Source organism: Coptis chinensis, chromosome 1 (genome assembly GCF_015680905.1).
Source record: "Coptis chinensis isolate HL-2020 chromosome 1, ASM1568090v1, whole genome shotgun sequence".
NCBI classification, from domain to species: domain Eukaryota; kingdom Viridiplantae; phylum Streptophyta; class Magnoliopsida; order Ranunculales; family Ranunculaceae; genus Coptis; species Coptis chinensis.
In genome coordinates, this window is record NC_141456.1 from 17,444,171 (window position 1) to 17,461,805 (window position 17,635).

At 35.1% G+C, this 17,635-nt stretch overlaps 1 protein-coding gene across 1 annotated transcript; it reads right to left on the reverse strand.

Annotated features, from left to right (window-relative positions):
• Window positions 1-13,458: 13,458 nt before the first annotated feature.
• On the reverse strand, window positions 13,459-16,161 carry LOC147522598 (cullin-3A-like). The gene is made up of 2 exons (XM_086594298.1): window positions 15,853-16,161; window positions 13,459-15,646 (listed from the first exon to the last, which is right to left on the reverse strand). The coding sequence occupies exons 1-2, from the start codon at window positions 16,017-16,019 to the stop codon at window positions 13,606-13,608; spliced, it is 2,208 nt and encodes a 735-aa protein (XP_086450424.1). The 5' UTR covers window positions 16,020-16,161; the 3' UTR covers window positions 13,459-13,605.
• Window positions 16,162-17,635: the final 1,474 nt, after the last annotated feature.

The window sequence follows — 17,635 nt, forward strand, 5'->3', positions numbered from 1 at the left end:
TTCTATTTTTTGAATGGAGGATCTCTCTTTGGTTTATGGGTTGTCCTTCTTGAATTTATTAGCAAAACGTATCAATGTTGTTGATCAGGGTAAAATTAAATAAAAGAGGGCGTTAATGAGGCTGGGAGTGGAAATCACAAGATACACCAGAATCTTTAAGATACTGCACAGGAGTAGCTCAGGAACTACTCCTCTTTCAGGGGGGTTCTGTACTGCAAGCCTCAATTTTGATCAACTCTATAAATTTTGTGTGGACGACTTTTTAAGCAAAGTACTGATTTTATTGTATTTTGATTTTTGGCATGGTTATTAAAGGTATTGTGGTTAAAACTGCATAGAGAGAGGTGAAGAAGTCTGACACAATCCAAAATGTGAGAACTGAATTTTCAAAATTGGAAGGTATATCTATGGTAAATCTGAAGAGTTTGTTTCGGGAGATTGGCTTCAGAATGAGCAAAAGGTTGTTGATTATGACATAAAGAATGGCTCAATCATCAATGTCTTTCTGGATTCAGGATTCCGAACAAAAATACATGTAAAGATGTTGCGGTCGGGAAGCCAATAACACTTGATGTGGATATGAGGGACACAGGATCCTTACTATCAAGCGTAGGATCTGAGAACAAGGAGGGTATCTCTGTTGGCCAACAAGAGCTTTTCTACTTAGGAGAAGAACTGGATGATGGTCGAACGATTGCAAGTTATAACATTGAGGGAGGGTCAACAATTTATGCAGTCTTTTCGTTTGGGAGATACAATGCTAATATCGGTTACTCTTGAAAAAAAATAGAACTTTTAGTCTTAAAGTGAAAAGATGGTTTACGGTTCGAATGTCAAGTTCGATTGAAAGCATGGTGGGGATCCCAATTGGCAAACGAAACTCTGGCTTGACAAGGTGGAGTGGAGAATGATATGACTTTAGCAAACTTACATTTTTGAAGGACGGACATTGAATTTGAGGAGTGACAAAGATGCAAATATTCATTAGGGTGCCTTTCGGTAAATTGATTAATCTGAGAGGATGGATCTTATACCGTTCAAAATGTGCAAGAAATGATTGAAGAGCAGGAGGGAATACATATAAGGTCGCAAAGGCTCATCTACGGTGCGATGCAGTTTGAGCCTTCGCGCAGTTTGGACGACTACAATATTAAGGAAGACGCCACAATTCATTTGGTTCTTCGTCTATGTGGGTGTTAGATAAAGATAATTGTTAATCTTTTGGTTGAATTAGTTGATTTGATAGAAGGTATTGTACGTTTTAGCATATTGTTCTTATTGCTTAGAAGCTTTTTAGAATTTTATTTCTATGCAATTTAAAAGTTGGGTGCTGCTTTTGGGGTTTTCATTGTGTTTTTTTTTTTTTTATAGTTAAACTTTGGTATTTGGACTCAAGTTTTAGTAGATTGTTTAATTTCTTTGACACTCATAGGCCACATTATTAGCATGGCTTTCAAAAAGTAAAAAAATTACATAATAAGCAATTAGTGTTGTAATATATTATGAGGCTTCAAATGGGGTATATAACGGTGCATTTAGATTGATTGTTTTATTCATTTTTTTTTTATAATGGATCGCTACAGTGCTACTCTTCTCAACCATGCCTAAATCCTTAGAAAGAGAGCTGGAAACAACTATGGCAGCCGTGTAGCTAGAACCACGATAAGATATACTCAGTTGATAGTTAGTTTAATTGGATTGAGGGAGTATTGAACATTGCTGATAATCAGGTTCTTTGTAATTATAAATTAGAGTGCCATCAACTGGATGTTCCTAATTAGTATTCCCATTACCATATGATTCTCCAGCCTCATAAGGTATGAACATATTGATGTAAGAATGATATTTTTATCCTTTAAGTGAAACTGATTTATTAGCATCTTAAAAGGATAGACTATAACTCCCTATATCGATCAATAGTACACGGTATTGCTTGAGATCATAAAATATGATAGCTATAAATATATCAGTGGAGAGATTTATCTATATTGATAGTCTTGATGAAGATAAATGGAGAATTTGCGTGAATTTGAGGAATTACAATTTTTTTTTTTTTTTTTTTTTTTTTTTAATTGTGGGTTGGTAGAACAAAAGAGACATAATTCTATGTTACTCCATTTTTTTTTTTTAATAATTTTAGGATATAAAGGTGGTTCAAGGTTCCTCCTTAGATTGCGCTTTTCATCTCATTTAGAAATATATGGAACCCCTGTCCAACATTATTTAATTTTCTATTTTCAAGTGAATTTGAAGTAAAATTTTTAGATGACTTCTCATTTCCAAGGCAAATATAGCTATTCTAACATAAATTACTATTTCAGGTCATGTGGATGGCACCCCGACTAAGTTTGAACTTGGATATTTTCATGTTAGGCAGGATTCAAGGTTCCTCCTTAGATTGTGTTTTCATTTCATTTAGTGATGTATGCAACTCCTGTCCGACAAAATGTAATCTTCTATTTCCAAATGAATTTCCATGAAAATTTTCGAGCAGCTTATAATTTCTGGAAAATACAACTATTCCAACAGTATGATTATTGTTTCATGTCACGTGGACGTGCCACTTGTATAATTTGAACTTAGCCTTACACACTCTCTCAATGCCTATTCGATCAGTGTCATTCGATCTTCAACCTCACCACCCACCAAATAAAGTTCTTCCCCATGGTAAGTTCTTCCTCAAGGTAAGATAATCACTTTGCTTCAGAGATATATTATTATACGTTTTTACAACTCTTAAGATCTGTGCTTTAAAGATAATCACTTTGTTGGGTGGTTATATAACGTTTTCCAAGTATATCAGAATTGTTAAAGATTTGTTGCCCAAGGTTTACGTCTCTGTCATGACTCACGAGGTCAATTTCCAATTAGTAGAGCTCCTGTTATTTGGTTTAATTTGTTCTTATAATGGAATCAAATTCCCAGGTTTTCTTCATCTCTTCAATTCCCTATAAAGTATATGTCAAAATGTGGCCCTTATTTTCTTCATTGCATTGTGTTATTTAGGACAGTAATACTTCCAAAAAAATTAGAAAAACATAAACCCATCAAACAAAGTATATATATATATATATTTATAAACAGTGAATGCTATCAATTATATTATTTATTCAAGTGGATTTTAGGTTTTTGAGTAATTAGCTATCTATGTAGCAAGTCCGGCCATAGGCCGGGCCAAATGGCTAGTATATATATATATATTATAACTCTACCCTCTTCAATTGAGAAAGCGTTTCTAGAGTGTCCACGTGTCATGGCTAATTAAGAAAAAGTATGAGATAAAATAGAAAACAAATATTTATCTTTATCCTTAGATTACCCTTATAGAGACTCCAGTTTTTCCTAAATTCTTTTACTAAATATAAAAAAGTATAATATAAATAAGGAAACAATCTCATATAGAGTTTCACAGACTCTCTAATTTTTCCTAAACATGAGTTTCACAAAATCTCCAACTTTTCCTAAACAATACGCAAAAAAAATAGGTGACAAAAAACTAAATTGCTAAAACCAATAATTTCCACCGAAAACGATTTTCCTAAAACACTTTCGATTTGATGCGCCATCCATAATGGGATTTAAATATTTATTCATAGTTAAGGATTCCAAAAATCACAATTCTAGCCACAATAATTACGACATATTCCAATTAAATTTATAAATTTATAAATTTTCAACACTATATATATATATATATATATATATATATATATATATATATATATATATATATATATATATATATATATAAAAATTTGATGTAATCGCATTGAACTAACTTCAAAAAATAATTAACGGAAATCGGCTGGATGCAAATGCAAGCATTAAACTAATCTTAAAAAATAATTAATAGAAAATCGAATATGGATACAACCGCATTAAACTAACCTCAAATAATAATTAACGAAAAATCAAAACTTGGATGCAAATACATCAAACTAATATAAAAAAATAATTGTCGGAAAATCGGATCTGGATGCAAATGCATTAAACTAACCCTCAAAGATTAAATTAATGGGAAATCAAAAACTGGATGCAACTGCATTGAACTAACCTCAAAGAAAAATTAATTATAAATTGGAAACATGATGCAAATGTGTGGAACTAATCTTAAAGAATAATTAACGGGAAATCTGAAACTAGCTGCAACTGCACTGAACTAATCTTAAAAAATAAACTAGATACAAATGCATTGAACTAACCTCAATAAATAATTAACAATAAATTGGAAACTTGATGCAAATTCATTAAATTAATATCAAACAATAATTAACGGAAAATCGGAAACTAGATGCAAATGCAACCTTATCAAATAATAAACGAGAAATCAAAAACTGTATGCAAATGCATTAAACTAATCTCACAGAATAATTAACTAGAAATCAGAAACTGGATGCAAATGCATTGAGCTGACCTCAAAAAATAATTAACAAGGAATTAGAAATTGGATGCAAATGTATTGAATTAACTGTAAAGAATAATTAACGAGAAATCGGAAACTATATGCAACCGCATTGAACTAACCTAAAAAAAATAACAAAAATCAGAAATTAGATTCAACTGCATTGAACTAACCTCAAAATATAAATAACGGAAAATCAGAAACTGGATGCAAATGCATTGAACTAATTTCAAAACATAGTTGGATTATATGTTGTGAGAATGTCTCGATAAGTATAGTTTTGCATTTAAAATTGTGCTTATCTTATCTCTTTCCGTATGATTGGTAACTTCTTGCTATTCAAGTAGCTTCAATATATATGAACTTCGTCTTATTAGGCAATCTCACAAAACTTCAATTAAACTTCTATTATTAAACAACAAAATGAAATTGAAGGGTTTTATCAAATGTGAGTTTTTTTTTAATGGAGGATGAGGTTTTTACGTTATAAGAAATTTAGATGAGTGACAAATATATATAATATTAATATATAATAGTTCTGCATATTTGCAAATATTTTTTAGAATAATTAATATAACAACACCCGTTCGTAGATAATCTTTGTAGATTCCACATAATGAGTCATGCATAATTTAAAGAATAATTAACGGGAAATTGGGAACTAGATAATCTTTGATGATCCAACATAATAAATCAAACATAATTTATTTTTTATGTCATGTTTGGAAGGATACTATAGATAGATCAGTAGAAGTTGGTATTACACACTACATTGGATAATTAAAAGAAAATCGAAAACTAGATTCAAATACATAACTAAGCTCAAAGAGTAATTAACGGGAAATCGAAAACTTTATGCAAATGCAATAAACTAAACTCGAAAAGTAATTAACTAGAAATTGAAAACTGGATGCAATTGCATTAAACTAACGCCAGAGAACAACTAACGGAAAATTAGAAAATAGATGCAAATTCTTGAAAAATATTTAATGGGAAATCGTAAAAGGTATGCATTAAACATTAAACAAACCTCAAATAATAATTAATAGGAAACCAGAAATTTGATGCAAATACATTGAACTAAACTCAAAAAATAATTAACATAAAATCAAAAACCAAATGTAAATGCATTGAACTAATTTCATAGAATAATTGGTGGGAAATCAGAAACTAAATGCAAATATGCACTGAAATAACCTCAAAGAATAATTAACGAGAAATCAGAAACCGGATGTAATTGCATCGAACTAACCTTGAAGCATAAATAATAAATTGAATGCAAATGCATTAAACTAACCTCAAGAAATAATTAACGGGAAATCAGAAATTAGATGCAAATTCATTGAACTAACCTCAAATAATAATTAACTAGAAATCGGGAACTAGATGCAAATGCAATCTTATCAAATAATAAACGAGAAATCGAAAACTTGATGCAAATACATTAAACTAATCTCACAGAATAATTAACCGGAAATCAGAAACTTGATGCAAATGCATTGAACTGACCTCAAAAAACAATTAATATGAAATTGAAAATTGGATCCAGATGTATTGAACTAACCACAAATAATTATTAATGATAAATCGAAAACTTGATGCAACTGCATTGAACTAACCTCAAAAAATAAATAATGGGAATCGAAAATTGGATGCAACTGTATTCAACTAACCTCAAAATATAAATAATGGAAAATCAGAAACTGGATGCAGATGTATTGAACTAATCTCAAAGAGTAATTAACGGGAGATTGGAACCTTAATGCAAATGCATTGAACTAATCTCAAAGACTAATTAATTAAACATAAAAAATTGGATGCAACTGTATTAAATTAACCTTAATGAATAACTAACGGGAAATTATAAAGTTGATGCAATTGCACTGAACTAACCTCAAATAATAATTAACGGGAAATCGAAAACTTGATGCAACTGCATTGAACTAACCTCAGAGAATAATTAATGATAAATTGAAAACGTAATGCAATGTACTACATTGAACTAACTTCAAAGAATAATTAATGGAAAATCATAAACTTAATGCAAATGCATTGAACTAATAACCCTAAAACATGTTTGTATTATAAGTAGAGAGAATAAATGTCTCGACAAATATAGTTTTTCATTTTAAGTAGTGTTTATCATAATTTTTTTATTATGATTAAGAATGTCATGCTATTCAAGTAGCTTAAATATTGTCTTCGTCACATTAGACATTTCCACAAATTTTCAATCAAACTTCTATTATTAAACCTAACAACAAAAAGAAGTCGATGAGTTTTATCAAGGTTTGATGCTTCATTTTTATAGAGAGTGGTGCAAGAAATTTGAATGACTGATTAATATAATTTTCATATCTCATAGCTATGCATAGTTGCTAATATTTTTTACAATAATTTAATATAACGGCACCCGTTCGTAGGACGGGTTTAAAAGCTAGTTGTATACTATAACTTGTTTATAAAACAGTTTCTTATGCTTTGTACCCTACTACCTTGCCACCCTGGGCTCATTGTATATTTAAAAGTTACTAGAAAAAACAGCAAGTTTCAAGTTTCTTATAATCACTTGTTGGACTGCTTCATCTCTCCATTCAGTAGTGCGGATAAAATAGATCGCACTTATGGTTCCTGGTGCCTGAATAAAGAGATCCAGTCTTAGCTTTAGCAGCAATTAGTAGTTACTACTCAGCCTTGGTTAGTTGGTTGGATGTATACTGTATGCTCATTTTTGACGTGGCCTGGAATCTAGTGATTGGCTTTCGACACGAAGCGGATACAAGTAAAGTATTGTTAGAATAGTTGTATGAGCACAGCAACTAAAGTAGAACAGAAGGAACAGTAGCAATAAAGAAACAAGGACAGGAGTAACTGGGAATAACCAAGGCGCGGATTAGGCTGTCCTTAAGGAAAGATTTCGCCCCTTCCAATGGTGCAGAAAGGCAACAGTGTCGTCTTCCTCACAGGATTCAATGGTTAACAGCAGCGACTTTGCACTAGAACGGACTACCCTCTAGAACGGCGATATAACTCTCTCGGCGCCGACGAAGAAAGAAGAAGAAAAAAGACTGGTTTGAGTTTTCTGTTTCTCTGAGTTGAGTTTCTGATCAAGTCTATTCTCTCTATGGACTCACAGTCCTATTTATAGAGTTTAGGAGAAAGAGAGACCAACTCCTAATAGAACACTGAAACTTGCTACTCAAGAAAAAGGCAAAACAAGTTTAGGCTATTGGTCAAACCACTACCCACAACAGTAAGCCCAAGCCCAGGCCTGAACCCTACCCGATGTGCTGGATAACCAATGTGGGACTATCTACTATGCACTAAAGTGGCGAGAACACCATTTGTTCATCTCCTCCACTTTGCACACACACACTAGTATTTAGAAATACGCAAGAGATTCCAACAATCCCCCACTATTTCAAAATACTAATAGTCCCCCACTATTTTGGAATAGGATATTACAAAAGAAATGGGTTAACGAAATGCCAGAGAGAATCGAAAAAACAATGCATAAGATACTGATGCTTTACGGGCTTGAACCAGTCATAGGGTAACATATCTTATAATACGTGAAAGTGGTGGATTAAAAAATCTTTGAACCAACATTCCCTTGTAGTAAAATAGAGGACATGCACCCACATTGCTCTTTCATTATATGCTTTCACAGCGGTGTTGTTGCTTTTTGGCCCTCATACGCGCTGTGTTATGTGAATGCTCTAGAGTACTTGCACGAATACTCATAAGAACCGACCAGTTCTACATTCACGTAGGGTGGATATCCATCAAGTGTACATAGCGGTTAAAATACACTATCTCATAAAAATAATGGACTATGGATTCCATTAAGAGTAAAATAACTCATCCTTTTCTCATTGCTATTCAAGTTATACAAAGTATACAATAATGCTATCTAGTCATAGGGTGGGACGCGTCTCAAAGAAAGACAATAGCATACCGGAGCGGACGAGGTGACTTGTTTTTCCCTTTGAACCTACTTCATGGGATCTCCAATCACATAGGTGGGGTTGCCGTCAGTGTCGCCCTCTATCTAAGGCAAAAGTCTCATCCCCCTCGACGTATAACCACTTGCCTCCAAAGAAGTGGTGCGGTTAGACATGTGGCCACACTGAGTCCAACCTAACATAATCTCTAGCAGCTGCTTGATTAAGTTATATCTCAACTTACATGTATTCTTTTCCCATTGCACATAAGTTAACATGTCTTAGTTATTGCAATGAGACAGTTGCAAAGCATATACACATCGAGGTCACATTTTAGAGCCAATGGGAAGATTTGCCAAGAGGTTGCTAACCCACTCAAGATCATCACATGCCTTTTCTAAAGGCGATTAGCTTGGATGATATCCAAGACACTCAATTTCCACCAAAGGTAAAACACATAAACATTCTTGGATCCGGTTTATAACATATTACCCTTCTAACAATGATGGAAATCTACTAAATATCAGTCCATAATCAATGGCTCTGCTATAGTACTTGGATAATCTGACAATATACATCAAAGTTCCTTATAAGGACACAATGGGTTATCAGCTCAGTATGCCATTAATGTAGGCAATGTCATGTCTCACATACATTATCCATCAAGTACAATTGGCTACCAATGATATTGACTTATTTAGTATGAGAAAACACAATGAGATTATTTTTCATAAGATGGATATTTGCCACAAAAGGTGTTAACACATGCTTACTATCATAATATCCATACTTTTCAATGAAAAATATTTCTACAATGAGACCAACATGAGTTTTAATTCCTATATTCACCAGTCATTCAATTCTGTAGTGCCTGAAATTCCCCTATACCATCCGGCCGGTCTGGTTTAAGGTACGTTGTGGCCTTCAACCATATTCAAACGTCAACATCTTGACAACTGAATATAGCAATTACAGAAATGAGTTTAACAACATAATAAACTATCATTTTCAATGACGGTTTATGATGTGTTTCAAATAGGAATTTCTCTGTCTCATACACATTCTCAATGCTAGCACTCATGATATTAAATCATCTAAACAAAGAGAGATTAACACATATGTCTTGCTTTGCTCTAAAGAAATGACACATTTTTTATCAACAACGGTGCTTTAACATCCATATGACACTAATATGTTGTTGAATTGCTCATGCCATTTATAGGCGCTTGAATCAACTCATACAAAGATTTAACTAAATTGTATACCTTCAGCTCATCACCTGGTACTACTTGGTATTGTAGTTCCGCACAACTACTCAACTAGAGTCTTTAGAATTATGTAGAAGAAATTCTAGTTATATGAGCAAGGTTTCAAAATAGTATAAATCTTGTCTCTGATTGAAACCCCTTGGCTATTATTATTAGCATTGTATTTTGCAATACAACTATCACGTTTTAGTTTTCTTTTGAAGATCCAATTCAACCTATAGATCCCCAATAAATCAAGAGTCCAGTTTAGAGGAGTTGTATCCTTCAAAAAGGACACTTCTCATAGACATACAACTTCCTTATAGGTTAATGAATCTTCCTCAAGAAACATATAAACATCATCACCGTGAATGGTGGAAATACTCATTGATAGTCTTCCAAATTTCTTGTGCAGAAATAATGGGATTATCTTATGTAGTTCATTATGAACATTCAACCACTCTATGCCAATTTCTCAGAAAGCACAACCTCAAATAAAATTAGCATATAAGACATTCAATAATAGTGTGGTATCTACAAAATTGTTATCACTCATGACAACTGAAAACAAACATCACTATTATGAGTTTCACCAATGAACATCTACTAGATAATTCTAGGTTTCAAAAAGACTTCTTTTAGATTCATTCACAATAGCCTTGGCAAGACACCCCCCACATTTTGAAGCATTTTTGGATAGGCCCAAGACCTTTCCATACTTTGTAGTTCAGTGTCTTTCCAATTATCTTGTGAGATGAACTATGGTAAAACAGTATTATGCATATGGGTCACCACCCCCCACAATTCAATGGTTACTCAACCTAATCAAACTTACATGCAAAACACATTATACCGCTACAAACACTAAAAGAAACAACAACAATAAAATACACTCTTATGACAAGAATATACTTTACTCAAGTCTATGATTCTGGATCATATAAACATAGTCATATTATGTTCATGTTATCTATATGAAAGGAAATCCACAAAAGATTCTAATGAATCTTAAAGAATAGAAGAATCAGATGAAAAGGGTTTTACCCGAGATAATATCATTATCATCCTTCTTGTCATCATTCAACATTCCAACTATCATAGGGAGACAATCCACGCACTTGTACATCACCTTAGCTATTTATCCATAGTCATAGGAGGATAATGCCTAATAAGACAATCCACAAAGCGTTACATCTCTTTGTCTAAAATAGTCATTTGGAGGATATTGTCTAAGAAGACAATCCATAACCTTACATCTCCTTGACTAAATTAGGGTTTAGGAGGATATGATTATTTCCCATATTGTTTCCTCTCAAAGAGACAACGATACTCATTACTTAAGAATATATGACATGGTTAAACTTCATGTCAATGTTAAATAATGCATTCATGCCAAACATGGTAAATATCATATCATAGGTTCAGGAAAAGTAAACTTTAAACTGTACCCTCACAACAAAAGTATACGATATTTAAGCAAATCTAGCCCTTTGAATATGCAAAACAACCGAGGACTCCACCTCCTCTTTTTACATGAGCTCAAGTAAGATAGAATACCTTATCAACAAGACCTCAAGTACGACCACAACATCTAATGGCTCAACCCATTAATGTCTTCAACTAGAAAAATTTACCAATAAACTATCATCAAGTTCAAAGCAAATCCACGATGATTAATATCCAAAACTAGCATGCTACACAACTTTAACATATGCTTTATTGGATATAAGCTACAAGTTACTTCATCTAACATGTATTTTCACAACAGTACAATTATAACCATCGTCTAACAACACGTTCACTCAATAAAGGTAAGCAATTATGCATTGAATACATTATAATTACTATCCAAGATTTGAGTGTGGTTGATATTAACTATCTTAAGGTCTCTCTTAGACCATCTACATACATCTACATATGTACAAAGAAAATTAATATCAAACTACTTCTAGTCACATCAATTAATTCCTCAGTGATAAACACGTATAATTTGTTGACTAGGTTATTAAAAAAGTTTAAGCTTAGGGATTTCCCTCCTAAGAAAACTAGCATGCAACTCAAGGCAAGAATATCACCATATAATCAAACCAAAAGAATTGCAAAGAGTGAAAGAATACGATACCTAACCGATTGAAAAATCGGATTACCATATTTTTCTCCTTCTAGAAAAAACAGTTCAAAAGAACTGTAATTCTGAACCAGCACATGAAGAATTGGGTATCAAGCCTTATACCACTGGAAAGCTCTTTGAATCAGCTATCCAACACAAGAAGCGGATTGCAAAACCGAGCTCTGAGCTGAAAGTTATAGCAGTTTCCGTAACGAGTGACGCAGCTGTCAAAAAGACGAACTTTGACGTTTTTCTTGATAGAAATCTCATATTTGACTACCACAAACGTAGGAGAAAGGTCTACAACCATATAGGGTTTGATAAACCACAAAAGATCAATAAATATTCAATCTTTAATTGGTTCCCTACCAAAAACGAAATTATTAGAAAATTTCTAAAGTCATAACCCAATAACACAAACAATAACTCAAAGTAAAAGACTTATCTTTTGATTGTCGTATTAAAGCACTCTCCTTTGTTCTACTACAAAACTCTTTCCTTAAGATTGTTAGAATAGTTGTATGAGCAGCAAGAACTAAAAGTAGAAGAAACGTAAGGAATGAGTAAATAAAGAAACAAGGACAGAGTGGCGGGAATAACCAAAGGCGGATTAGGGTCGTCCTTAAGGAAAGATTTAAGCCCCTTCCAATGGTGCGAGAAAGGCAACAATGGCCTCTTCCTCACAGGATTCAATGGTTAGCACCGACTTTGCACTAGAAACGGACTACCCTCTAGAAAATGATATAACTCTCGGTGGCGGGAAGAAGAAGAAGAAGAAAAAAGATCGGTTTGAGTTTTTCGTTTCTCTCGAGTTGAGTTTCGATCAAGTCTATTCTCTCTATGGACTCACAAATCCTATTTATAGAGTTTAGGAGAAAGAGAGACCAACTCCTAATAGAAACCGAAAACTTGCTACTCAAGAAAAAAGGCAAAAACAAGTTTAGGCTATTGGTCAAACCACTACCCACAACAAGAAGCCCAAGCCGGGGCACGAACCTACCCGATGTCTTTGGATAACCAATGTGGGACTATCTACTATGCACTAAAGTGGCGAGAACACCATTTGTTCATCTCCTCCACTTTGCACACACACACTAGTATTTAGAAATACGCAAGAGATTCCAACAAGTATCAGCAAATGACACTTCACACCAATTAGGCATCCAATTTTAACAGCTGAAAAGATACAGATATAAAAATATACACGCACAACGCATCAGATTAAGCCGAAAAGGCCAAAATACTCACATGCTCCCCAAATTCTCAGATATATTGCCCATGCATCAAAATATATCATATTGATATTTCAATTGTCAAGCACAACTCAGTCTATATATCGGAAATACTGGTTTCGCATTCGTTATATTTAGCCCAAATTTTATGGAAAAACGTTCACTAGTACTTTAAGCTCTGATCTTAGTATGATTTAACTCATTTAAGTAAAGAAGTTTTCTAGTGCCGAAAGGACAATTCACAGAATGTCGTTTTTTTGGTGTACTAATGTGAGATTGTGGGTATTGCTCTAATTGGGACTCAAAAATCGAACAAATGAGACCTGGAAGTACTAGTATTTGCTCATAAAATTTTGCACCCCTTCCATCAACTTCAGCCCAGAGAGGCAGGGCAGCTAAACCAGTCCAGAAATATTTGAAAGAATTCCAAATGCTTGTCAATTTTCAAGGGGGCATATGGAGCTGTTTCTCTCGGGCTGATGATTTGGTGAAGGGCTTTGGGTCCGAAGAAACAAAGTGAAAATTAGAGAACAAGATAGTGTTATAGTTTCCTGCCTGCCTGCCTGCCTGCCTTGGAGGGGAATCAGATTCCACATAAACTCCCACTTCAAAAAATGGAGGATACAATTGCATGTTAACAGAAGAGGCAACTTGCACATTTGTAGGTTTCTCAGGCAAGATACCGATACAATTTCCTGTCAACCTTGTCCCTCTCCAAGAACTCCCTTTCAATGAGAGATTCAATCCGTTTCTTTATCACAGCAGGATTAGGCATGAACCGTGACTGCAATTGCGTTGTGATTTCAGCAATTAAGTTGTTGTGATCTAGAACCCTCCTGGACTTCATGATCCTCACTAGTGCGGCTTCTATCTGAGGTTTTCTATCCTCCTCCACTTTCTGCCTTGTCTCCTGCTTCTCCGGCTCGGATTCCTTCTGGGCAGCCACAGTTCCTATCTTCACCTTGTAGAACTTGCTCGTGAACTTGTCATTGAAGAAGAAAGCATCGTCCTCCCCAATGTCTTTGCTCATTGGCTCCTTCCTCAGAACATTCTTCCCCTTTACACAAGCTAGAGACTGTAGACACCTCTTCAGGTCCGATGATGGTATCTCAGTGGCTTGCTCAATCTCTTTATAGTACAGTTGGTCAGCATTGTTAAACAACATGAGGATGCACATTTGGTACGTCGACACATTCAGCTCGTGCTTCTGGCCATTTGCAAATGTAGCTTTCAGATCAGCTGTGCCCATGTTCGTTTGCCAGGTCAATCTTCTCCCAGTGTGGGTCCCAAGGTAATATGCCCTGAACTTCTCACAAACCCCTAAAATCTCAGATGGCAGGTTGCAAGGGGCGCTTGGCTGAGTTGGCCATGACCCAGTTGTGAGCACCTGGACAGCTAGGGTGGGCCCATCTCCAATCTCAGCTGCCTGGCTTGCATAAAACCCTTGAACTGTGTCCTCAGACGTCTTCATGTCAGTAAACATGCCTTCCAATTTGGAAGTAAACTGATATCCACATTCTGTCTTGAGCTTAACTATCAAACTTCTCTCCGCATCTTCAGAGATGGATTTTCCTGAAAGAAGCCGCTTTGCAAGGTGTTGCTTGTAATACTTCTCAAACACATCCTTCTCTTGCAGGTAACGGAATAGCATCATCACCTTGTCCAGGACAACTTCCACCTCCTCCTCACTGACCCCTTTCAGGCCTTTACGGAGCTTGTCATCAACAAACAAGGAAATGTACTCCGGAGACCTAGAATTCAAATTAATAAAATACTCAAAAGAGGAGTTCAAAGCATTCAAAAATGTTTTGTCATTGTTAAAAGCTAAGCCGATGATTTTGTCATATTTATCCTTTTCGTCTAATAGTCGCTGCACAAAATCCACAGGATCTTTTGACCTCTCTGGATCGGTAACTAATTCTTTGCCAGTTTCCCGAAGGTGAGAAGTTAACACATCCTTAAGTGTTGAAAGCCCATCAGCAACCCGACAGAACAAGCTGTACATTCTTCCCAAGTCTTCATACTTGTCATCCACTAGCATCTTGATCAAACCGGAGTTTTCCATGTGGACAAGTCGTTGCATGTGATTGGCAATCATCTCCTTCTCTACCACATTAGTAATCTTACCTTCAGTCCTAGCAATCAAATAGTGTGAAACTCTTTCCATCTCTTCATTAAGTCGTATCTCAGCTTTCTTTAAGTACTCCCCACAATCACAGCATTCAATGAACCGCTGAGATTCAACACTGTAGAAATTTGATGAGACCCCGAGAAAATGCTTTTCAAAGTATTCTTGGTAAACGGAGGAACCTAAATCCATTAGCATCTGTACTAGGTTCCGCATCAAGCCTCTGTTTATAACTTCACCAGTGCGCTCTCTCTGCACAAGTTCAAGAAGTGTGTTGAGAAGCCTGTTCTGAATTTGACTGGAGCGAATGATGTGGTCTCTCCACAGGTTCAGCCCAAGGACGTGGACCGGTGTCTTTTGGGTATTGGGAATATAAGTCCTGTCCATGTACATTAAGATGTCTCGGATCATCTGCAATGCCTTGTTATGGTCGGTCCACTTCCTGTCCAGCTCTTCAAGGAATAAACCTCCCTGAGCAGCTTCAATCAATGCACATACTTGTTTGAGATGCGTTGTCATCGTTGTCACTAAACCTGAGTACAACTTGTCTCCAAATTTGTGCAGAACCATATTGTAAGCATTCCTGTATCCACCATTGCTTTAGCATCACAGTGTTGTTAATTGGCAATGAACACAAAAGAATCTCAGAGCATGATGCAACAAGTTGTTAAAATTTGCATAAACTCACTACATATTTAGATATATATGATAATTGACTACATAACACGGGGTGATTGAAGATAAAGCATGAAACATTGCAAAAACATGAAGAATAAATAAAAATGAGACCTATAAAGTTCTTCAAAGCTGAGACCGCTAGCATTATGATTATAAATCTCTTTAATCGCATGTTCCAATACTTTCCACGTCTTGTCTGAATATTTAGGATCGACAACCACTTTGTGCTTAAACGCTTCTATTTGAAAATTCCTCTTCTTCGCCTGCTGCATACTCATTTTTCCCTAACGATATAAATTATGCGAGCCAAAAAACCCTTGAAATTTTTGTTTTTGAAAACTGGATCAAATTTTTTTTTTATAGCGGCCGAAATGAAACAATTTTAATTGGTGTTTAGGATAGGAGTGAAATTGAATTATTCCCAAGGACAATAATGACCATTGCCACGACCTTTTGTTATGACCCCAAAACATCTATGTCACCAATGTACATGTTGTGTCCACTATTTTATTTTTTATTATTATTATTATTATTATTATTATTTTTATTATTATTATTATTATTATTTTTTTTTTTTTTTTTTTAGAGAGAGAGATAAAAGGAAACACTTCCAAACTAGGAAGTGCTCCCAGAGAGTGCATACATAGTTCAACCAACGAACTTGCAGTAGGGGGGGGTTCCCCGCAAGTGCATCAGCTACAACGTTTGAGTTTCTAACTAATATAATAGAAAGTACAATCATCCAAAACAGAAATACTGGCATAAATGTCGTGAGCCACCGAAATAGCTCCCCAAGATAGGTTTGTCCCTCTACTCTTCAAAATCTCAGCAAGTCTCTAACAGTCTGTCAAAATGGTGATGTTCCGGATATGCATGTGCTGTAAAAACTCTAGGCCTCCTCGGATGGCTCGAGCCTCTGCCTCTTCTGGATCAGCACTTATGTCTCTGTCATATCCCGCGCCAATGCAATAACCAAAATTATTCCAAATAGCAAAACCTAAACCTACCTGTTTAGTATTACTATCACACGAGGCATCTGTAGTGAGGTAGCAACATTTATCAGTTATATGAGGCCAGACATTTATGTGTTTGTCTTTAGCAAATGGCTTCTCCGTGTTAGTAATAAAAGTTGAAGCTTTGGAGATGATGCCAAAAAAAATTGTTTGTTTGTTGTTGAAGATAAAATTATTCCTGCTAGTCCATATGGAGTACATGATTGAGGCAAGTTCACTTAGGGTGTCTTTAATATCATTTTTAGAATTTAGCATAGTGGTGATATTTGTGATGATGGAAATGATAGAATCATCGATATTCCAATGATCAGTTCTGATAGAGAGTTTAGAGCCATACTATATGTGTCTGAGCATGACACAATGAAAAAGTGCATGATGAGTAGATTCCACCTAATTACTGCAGCGTGGGCAAGTAGCTGAGGAGATGATATTCCGATTTACCAGATTTTCTCTTCTGGGCAAGTTGTTTCTGATTGCTTTCCAAAAGAACAATTTGACTTTCTCCACTGTGTTGAGATTCCAGATGCTTTTCCAGAGTTGCCGATGTTGGTTTTGATCTACATTTGTGCTTTCACTGAGGTATTTGTAAACAAATTTCACTGTTAATTCTCCATTTGTTTCCTCTAACCATCTGATAGAGTCGTTGTGTTCTTGTCGACTGAGAGGCACTTTCAGAATTTTCCTTTGATTTTGGGAGAAATATGGTATCCAAAACATTTCTTTTCCATGAGCGGTTTTCTGGATCAATGAGGTCAGCTAAGCACCTATATGGGCCTAAAGGTGGCATGGGTCCCATGGGTTTGTTGTATGGTAGAGTTGGTATCCAAGGATCGAGCCAGATATCGATGTCATTTCCAGTCCCAATATGCCAATATAGCTTA

Excerpts from the sequence above, each read along its gene's own strand:
- LOC147522598 (XM_086594298.1), bottom strand. The coding sequence starts at position 16,019 with ATGAGTATGCAGCAGGCGAAGAAGAGGAATTTTCAAATAGAAGCGTTT. Across the intron at positions 15,647-15,852 it reads AGCTTTGAAGAACTTTATAG|GAATGCTTACAATATGGTTC; the intron begins GTCTCATTTTTA and ends TGGTGGATACAG.